The 9,552-nt window shown below is 35.1% G+C and overlaps 1 protein-coding gene across 1 annotated transcript; it reads right to left on the bottom strand.

The window, feature by feature from the left end:
* Positions 1-6,878: 6,878 nt before the first annotated feature.
* Positions 6,879-7,970, bottom strand: LOC113318510 (RAN GTPase-activating protein 2-like). The gene has a single exon (XM_026566681.1). It carries the CDS (start codon positions 7,968-7,970, stop codon positions 6,879-6,881), a length of 1,092 nt encoding a protein of 363 aa, XP_026422466.1.
* Between the last annotated feature and the right edge of the window lie 1,582 nt (positions 7,971-9,552).

The following is a 9,552-nucleotide window of genomic DNA, read 5'->3' as shown; positions in this document are numbered from 1 at the left end:
TAAAATTGGCATGAGATTTATATTTCCGATAGGAAAGATATAAAAGTAATCACAAACACTTTCGTCTTATCGTTTGTGATTCCACAATAACTTTTTTCGCTAGTCGATTAAGTTTATTGTGAGGTGATTGATAATACAAGGCTGTTCGGGAATATAAGTCTGGTTTATCAATTGGTTCCTGTTCACCTTGATTTATCAAAAGACGGAACAAAAACTCTTGGGTATTTCCGTAGGAGACAGATTTATTCTATCCTATAGACTTTTCTATGTGAGACAGATTTGTTTATCAAGTATTCGACTTTGGGTCATAACAACTCTTAGTTGTTGGTGAGATCAGCTAAGGGAATCAAGTGCGGAGTTTCCTGCTGGGATCACAGATGTAAGAGGCGCAACTGTACCTTGAATCAGTGTGAGATTGATTAGGGTTCAACTACAGTCTATTCCGAAGTTAATTGGTAATAGGCTAGTGTCTGTAGCGGCTTAATACAGTATGGTGTTCAATATGGACTAGGTCTCGAGGTTTCTCTGCATTTGGGTTTTCCTCGTTAAAAAAATTCTGGTGTCTGTGTTATTTCTTTTCCGCATTATATTTTGTTATATAATTGAAATATCGCAGGTTGTGCGTTAAGATCAATCAATCAGAATGTCCAACCTTTGGTTGTTGATTTACATTGACTGAAACTTGAACATTGGTATTTGGTACCGTTCAAGTAATTCCTCTTATATTCAATCGAGATCGCAAATTTCTTTATGTTGATTGCGGATTGAATTAAGAGTTAGAGATATTAAACTCTTTGATATACTTTATTCTAGATTGAGTCTGACTGTCTAGTTGATTCTCTAGAAAGTGTATTGGAGTAAGTCTTCTCAGATTGCCAAACTAATTGGTTGGTGTGGTTGTTAGACCCTCGCATTTTCAGGGTGTATACATTTTGCTGTTGTGCTGTTGTTGTTTTGGTTCATTGACAAGAGTAGTGTTTAATTTTAGGTATCTATACTGTTGTTGCAGAAACATTCAATATCTTGTCGAACTATATATAAATATTTTTTATTTTTATTTTTATTTTGTTTTTTTGTTGTAAATTTAGCCTTACCCTACACTAATTCATGGGTCCGTCCCTGACCTGTAACATTTTTGATCAGTACTATAGCCAAGAAAGACACATTGAGCACTTCTAGGAGCATATGATCTGAGCCAAGGAAATCAGAGACGGCCAAAACTTTGAGAAAAAAATAGTAAGCACTTTTATGAAAAAGTTTCTCAAATGGTTAAATAAACTGAATGGATTTGTTGGGAAGTCTATTGTTAGTATCATTAGCAGTGCTCAAAGCTTCAAACCAATAAGAAATAGTTAAAGAGGCTTGAATTAAAAAAGTTCTTGTCACATCCAAAAGATGTCTATGTTTAGACTCAGCCACACCATTTCGTTCAGGTGTGTGTGGACAAGTGAGTTCATGTGAAATGCCAAAAACAGAAAGAAAATATTTGAGTTCGTGATTAACAACTTCTCCACCACATCATTCCTAACGGTTTTGATAGTACAAGATAAGAGATTTCCAGCATATGACTTAAAATTCATGAAAATAGTTTTGAAGTCAGATTTAGCTGTCAAAGGAAAGACCCAACATAATTTAGAGAAGTCATCAATAATATCGACATAAAATCTGTATCCAGATACAGAAATTTCAGGAGCAGTACCCCATACATTCATGTGTAGAAGTTGTAAAGGTAAAATGGATATAGAAGTAGACACGCTAAAGGGAAGTTTATGGGCTTTTCCTAATTGACAAGCAGTACATAACAATGGCTTTGACATTATATGGCAATAACAACAAGTTCATTATCAGACACAATTTCTCCATTTGCAGCTAATTGATCAGAAAGTAGCTTGATCTCATTAATCAAGGAAGGGACAAATTTATCACCTTGTTTAATCGATAGAGTTTAGTATGCAATTGAATTGAGTGAGTAGATGACGTTCGAGAATCTTTCATTGATGCTTTTCCAGAGTTGATATGAAGAAATAGAATTTACAAAGTAGGAGATCACTGATTCAAATATGGTAGACTGAATCCACAAGATAATCGTTGAATCTTCGTCAATCCAATCAAGATATAATGTGTTTTCGATATCATTAGCTTGATTACGAACATTTATGTATCTGATTGGACAAGGATCGATGTGATCCATCAAGAAATTTCATTAGTTTGAGTTTACGAAATACAGGAATCATAAGAGATTTCTAAGTGAGGAAGTTATCTTCTTTTAGTTTCAGATGAACAAGACTCATTAGATGATTGATAGGAAAATTTGTAATAAAATTTGAAATTGGATTTTCCATTATAGATGATTGATCAAGAAAATATTGAAATATTAATAAAAAGAAATAAAGTAAAATTAAAGTTTTGTATCAGAGATCGCTCTGATACCATAGAAGAAATGATTCAGGCGAAATGTGATTTTCTAATTAAGCAAAAACAAATAAGGATTACAACACTTTATACTATGTCGAGTCTATCTCAGGAGGAAGAAGACATAGGCTGTCATGAAACGAATGACACATTGATAACAAATAACAGACTCGCACGTGTACACTGACAAATGTGTTAAGAAAACGACCTCCAACAACCATAGTGTAAATGAAGTATAAGGTTAACAGTGCATGATACCGTGAATATAAGATTTGTTAGTTCAGAAATTAGTTTGAAAAACCCACCATTTCTCATCGTAATAACTTCAATCGGGTAAGAATCGAAGAATTCAACCTTTTTATTTTGTAGGTTTTGATTGCATAAATAAGTTCGGTTTGATAAAATTAACACTGTTAAAATATGAACAACCAATCGTGTACGCACTGTCCGGTTGGGAAAGTATGAACTCGCTAACATAGATGAAATCTATCATAAAGAAATTTTCCCTGCAATACCCAACTATAGGTAGTTATACTTCACATATATCCCAACTATAAGTGAACCCGAGTTAGTTCCCACCCGTATATGGAACTTATAATTGGGTTCCTAGCCGCAACATTAATTTCCCAAACAATTTTGAATATCATTTTTCCAAACTGTAAGTAGCTGTGCTTTATTTTTTTTCCTAACTATAGGTGTTCTTGAGTTTGTCTATAGCCGTATATACTACTTATGGTTGGGTTCTCAACTGTAGGTTAACCTTTCTGGAAAAAAACAAAACTAAAAAGAACTATTCTGATTTCATTTCCAAATACTAATTATAAATCAAATTATTAGTCTATTACTTAGTTTACTTAGTCTAATCATTAGCACTAATTAGTCGAGGCCATTCTAGCCAATAACAACATTAATAGGATAAGGGGTTCTGGAGATTATTATTTGATGAACCGATTTTGTCACCTTGTGAATCCTCAAAACCAAAAACTTGGAGACCTTATAATATATTTCTATTTATTTTTTTTAAAACTTTTTTCTTCTTTGACAAAAATTGTTGTTTTTCTAACTTAAACATAACATTCAAACAAAAATTTTTTCCGTTTAGGCCTAGACCTATGTAGCACAATGCGTTAAAATGGTCATGTATCCACATTTTGATACTTGGACGTGCGTTTCTTTGCGTCAGACACATAGATGACATCATATGCATATGTCACACATTATTTCAATAACTAGTAACACTTCAGTTATTCGTATATGTATTATTTCATTGGTATATATGTTTATTCCTACATAAAAAAAATTTCTCTTTTTAAGCTTGAACATTATTAATCTACTCAAGGGATATTACAAGAGGTGGATCTGGATGAGGTTGTAAAGGGTCCCTAGACCTTCTAAGAATTCTTTCCACAAGAAAAATTGTATTGTTGATGGATATGGTTGTGTTCATAAGAACGTTGTTGTTAGTAATGGGTTTCGATGCAATTTATACGAGATGCTAGTCAAGCCTTTGTATATTGATCCATCTACCTCCTTGTTTTTCAGCTTGATCAATAATTTCAATTAAGTCTTCAACGTTGGTTGTGTCCAGAAAAAGAAACTAATCGTCGCCCTTGAAATATTAGTGCTAAAAGTGCTATTACAAAGGTTACTATTACACTGAAATAAAGTTGCAAAAGGGATTACAGTCCCAACTAGATTAACTAAGGTAAATAACTTGAAAGAATGACAAATTTGCTTGAAAATTAAAATACAACGAAACTGAGAAAAACCTGTCAATTAAAGTGTGAGTTCGCCGTCCAATTCGGACACCAAATAGGTTTTATGCTTGCTGCTATGATGCAAAGAACAGATGAATAGTTGTGATACAATTTTATGATTTTGGCACCCATTATTTCCGTCATGTGGAGTTGTTGATTATGGTGAGGAGTCACGAAGTACCGTTTGCGCGTCGTATGTGCACAAATTAATTCACTTATCATTTTCTTTCCTAATGAATAATATAGCAGTAAATAAGATTTATTCCGACGAAGAGCAAGGAGTTTTAGTTGTCAAAAATGTTGTAATGGGGATTTTTGTTAGATCTAAAATAAAATCAAAGCAATTAAAAGTAATTAAGTTGCAAGCAACGAAGAGAAATATGATTAGGGAATCCTTCTTCGTCACTAAACAATCATCAAAGTAGTATATTCATCTATTTTTTGTAAATCACACATTATTACCTACCGTAAGAAAGCAGCTAGCGCAGTGCTATCCCCAAAATACTTTATACCAGATTATATTTGTCACTGGATAGAATCTGGTCACTGGATACCGAAACGCTCAAATACTAGATTCTATTAGTCTAAACCACCTAGAAGTAGCGCACTCTAAGTGTAATTTGACCGAATGCTTTATATTTTATGAATTTATGTTAATCCTACTAATTAAACTCTTATCTCAAGGTTTACTTATTAATGTTGTTTTTACTTGCGATTGCTCCACAAAATCCCTCTGCAAGGTTTCGCAAAATCTACTTGTGTAAAAACTCAACAACTATGGATATCCTAACTCTCTACTAGTATTAGGTTAACTAATAAACTAGTTCAGTTGGCCAGCTAAACACCTGCAAGGAAGAAAAGGTCGGAACATAGTTTTCAACAGATGAAGATAACCATATCGTTCTTATATTGAAATCTCGCTGCTTCTGTTAGTAAACTTTAAACACTTAAAGTAATTTTTGATTTGATTTACAACAATCGATCAAGAATATAAATAAATTCAGATGAGATCAAATAATTAGGTTTTCGAAACCGTAAATAATTTATGAAATCGATAAATTAACAAATCAAATTAAATGGTAACAATCAATTAATTTAAAGAAACCTTTCAATCGCTGATGAAATCTTCAATTTGGTTCGCTCAATTGATTCTCCTCAACTTTTTCTTTCGTTTCTGAATTCGCTTCCATGAACTGATACAGATGTTGGTATCCCTACATCCTTCTATGATGAAGACGATTCAGGTTATCCAATTTGACTGAATGTAACCTGTAATTTGCTTGATTCTCAGATTTTTTTTTCGAGGAAGATTTGGTTGCAGGACTTAGAGAGATGTTTCGACACAAAAAGATGAATCACGAGAAATATATGGTATTTCTACCATTAATAAAAAAAATTTGGATCAAATCTAAAAAAGGACAGCCTCGTTCTAAATACGGTGCATTTGGACCTCCTAATACTAGGCCAGGACTAGAGTGTCCAAAATCCAAAGAAAATAAGATTGAACATTAATTCTTATAAATAAAAAAGAGTGGTGGTAGGTCGATAATAGTACGCACGTCTAACTGCAATACATCAGTACGTCTGTGACTGCACCACCCGTCAGGCCTAATATAACATTCTCCGAATAACGGATTTGTTTGATTTTACACAACAAACAAGAAAATCGATCATTTGATCTTTTTTTTTTCTTTTTTTTCTGATATATTTTCTTATTTTATCCTTAAGGAAAAAGTGGTTCCCTGATATTTTAAAATAAAAAGCAGGAGAGAGAAATGATACCCAAATTTATTAAGAGATAGAAATATGATATTCTAATACGGGAAAAGTAATAAAATTATAATATTTGACTTTCCATTTAAAGAAACCAGCCTTTTTTTTTATCCAAAGAAAAATAAATCAATCCAATTCTTTATAAACCGAGGGATGTATAGCAAACTAATATTAGCAAATTTTATCAAACCACTATCACGCGTATGGGACTAAACTAAACTAAACTCTACTATATAAGCAAATCTTATCAAACCACTGTCATCCATATATCGGTATGAGACTAAATTAAACTCTAAATTCTATAACAGTTCGTACTATAAAACCCTTCATTTCGAGTTAGGTCTAGAAAACCAAAACGTCCTCTCTTTAAGTCTTACCTTCCACGGAGATAAGAAGCAAGGACGGAGCTAAGTATAGCTCAAGGATGACCTCGTCCCACTTGTTTTTCCTTAATTCTTCAAAAATTCTTTGAAGTTATTGTTATTAGAAAATAAATTATTTATGAGCACCCCCTATATAAATCGTTTCTAAATTAGTCTTTTCCGGCTCCGTCCCCGACCAGAAGGCAACATTCATCATCACTTAAATAGACAAAAATAAAAAGTTACGCATTCCAAAAATTAAAAAAAAAAATAATTGGGCTTGGGCTGGTTTAGCCAAGTGTAGACTGTGGCGAGAGATCTTAACAGCAATGCATCGGTTAGTACTGCCACAGTGATGAGGATAAAATATCAGGGGCCACAGAATGTAAGGGGAACCCTGTGATTGTTGCAACAGTGGTTGTTATCCAAGTACAGATAGAGTTGGACACACGATTATAACTTCCGCAGAAGTCGAACCGGCGCACCCGCATAGAAATACACACGGACAATAAACACTAATAGCATTTGACAGAAATTGTCATGAGCAGTTCACAATCAAAACCCTTCAAGGTCTCTAAAAATCCTCATCCCACTCATCATCTTCTCCATTTGGATCATTCTCATCCAACGGACCAAGCATAGAAGGGGACCCCGAATATATTACTTTCACATCGTTAATGCCTTCTTCAGATATGCAGTTGTCATTGATATTCAACAAAGCAAATCTAGGCTTACCAGCTACAGCTCGGGCCAAACATGTCGCCCCGTCCTTTCTAATGAAATTTCCGGACATATCGACTTCCGTCAACTGGTCGTGACCATCTGCAAGTGCATCACCAATGAAAAATGCACCTGTATCCGTCAGTCTATTTCCTGACAAGTTTAGTTTAGTAAGAAACTGTTTGGAAGCTACACACTTAGCTAAAATAACGGCAGCTACTGGATTGATGCCGTTCATAGACATATCCAAGACTTCGAGTGACGGGGCACATCGCATGAGAGCCTTCCCAACCTTTATTGCCCCCTCTGCTTGTAGATTTAAGTGGCCCAGGTGAACCTCAGTAAGACCAGCATTAGACAGAAAAGCTGTAGCCATAAGTTTACCAGCTTCCATGCCAAACATATTGTCCGAAGGATCAAGTTTTTTTAGATTACGACACCTTCCTAACGCCTCTATAAGGGCAACTCCTCCTTTGGAACCTATCCACGAGGTGGCACAGCAGAAATCCTCCAAAGAAGGAGAAGCTTCGATCCTATTGAAATAAAAATGAAGAACTTTAAGCCTTTCTGTAGACGGAATTAGCTCAGTTACTGCTCTTGCAGCTTCCTTGGTGATATCATCATTCATCAAATATAGCTCTTCCAGGTTACTCTGAGATTTCAAAAGCGCACTATAGGCCCAAACACCCTTCCTCCCCAAAGAATTGTTTGAGAGATCCAGAGTCTTCAGGCTACATCCTTCCAGTGCCAATGAGAATATCTCCATTACTTCCATGGCTTCTGATACTGACCTTCCAGCAACAATATTTGATAGGATAACTTCCGTCAATCGTTCCCTCAAAGATGTTAAGATGGGTGCTGCGGCATGAGCAGCATCAACTCCAAAGCTTATATTGTGGAAGCATATCCCAGAATATGAGTTCTCGGGATATGAAACTATAGTCATCACTAAACCATGAGAAAATATGCCTTTCTCTCTCCAAAAACCATTCTCTCCAGAACTTAGTAACCTTCATCCTGTTAGTGATTAGATCATTTAGATCCTTTAGAACCATTAGAATCTCTGCCTTATTTCTTCCCAACAATGACTTCTGCACATAGATTCATTACCATCCATCGGAAGTTTTTTAGGTTAGCCTGTAGTTCTACCATACCCAACTCCACCATTACTCTCACAGAATTTCATTCAAATGGAAAACTGAATGGAATTTTTTCTCTTCGTCTTGCTGCTGATTTACAAAGATTATTTTTTGAAGCTGCCAAAAATGGGGATCTAGGAAAGACGGTTTGGAAGCATGAGGATAATCAACAATGGTTCTCTGCAACCAAACGTTATAATGAAAAAGGATATTATCTTCTTATAACCCTTTCTAGACCAAATCCCAAAGCTTACCCAGTCTCCTTTTATGTTCCAGCTAGAATTCGATTCGAAGGGTGGTTCAATTTAGCTACTGCTTTGGAATCCATTACAACTTTCTCTGCTTCATTATCCAGACCTAAACCTCATATGATGAACCTACCTACCCCTCAAACCAGAACAAAGTCTTTCACGAAACCTAATACATCTTATGCACAATCCCTGTCCACCCAAAATAAGGTCGTCCAATCTGTAACCCATCATCCCATTAATTATCCATTTAGTTGTGACAGACATGCTGCACCATGTGCTATCAAAACTAGAAACTCAAAATATGGCCAGTTTATTCACATTGATCATGATCCAACAAATTTAGGAGGATGGAATACTGCATTCATCATTTCTTCATCTGGAAAAGTCAAGTCATGGCAGTACTTAGGTAGATTGTTGTGTACAGAGTTGCAGATTCAAAAGGCTTTTGAATTGTTTCCAATAAACTCTACACAAGCAATTTTTTATGTGGATGATGACTTTTCAGAGGCAAATATGGAATTCAAATTCATCACTCGTGACATCACATATTATGTGTTTCGATGGCATCAAAATATCTGGGAATCTACAGTTAAGCATCACTATGAATTCAACATCGAAATACTGGGCATTCCTTTTCAGTTTTGGTCCTTAAAACTCATTCATTCAATAGGAAGAATTTGTGGAGAGCTGCTTCTGATTGATCCTGCAACCCTAAAACTCACCAACTTACGGGCTATGCACATGAAAGTGAGGAATGTTAATGGAATAAATTCCATACCTAGAGTGATAAAACTATTTTCTGGAAAACGGATGATCACTGCACACATCCATATTACAGGGAAATCATCATCGGCTAGAGAAAGTTTCCTTATCACTCCTCCTGTGAATACGGAAACAATATCTAACGGAATATCAGTTACACAATATTTGTTGGAAAGTGCCAGAGCCAAAAAGAGAAAATTCATCCACAACAACTATGGTACAGCTGTTCCTTGTGTGATGGTACCCCGTAATGCATTAACTGCCAATATTCCGAATATCAAAAATTCTGTTTATAAGGATCCTGTGAATAAGGATTCTGTTTTGAATGCGACTGCTTCAATTACGGAAGATATGTGTAAACCTACGCAGAAAAGAC

Source organism: Papaver somniferum, chromosome 10 (assembly GCF_003573695.1).
Source record: "Papaver somniferum cultivar HN1 chromosome 10, ASM357369v1, whole genome shotgun sequence".
Lineage (NCBI taxonomy): Eukaryota > Viridiplantae > Streptophyta > Magnoliopsida > Ranunculales > Papaveraceae > Papaver > Papaver somniferum.
This window is presented reverse-complemented; position numbering and strand designations above follow the sequence as displayed.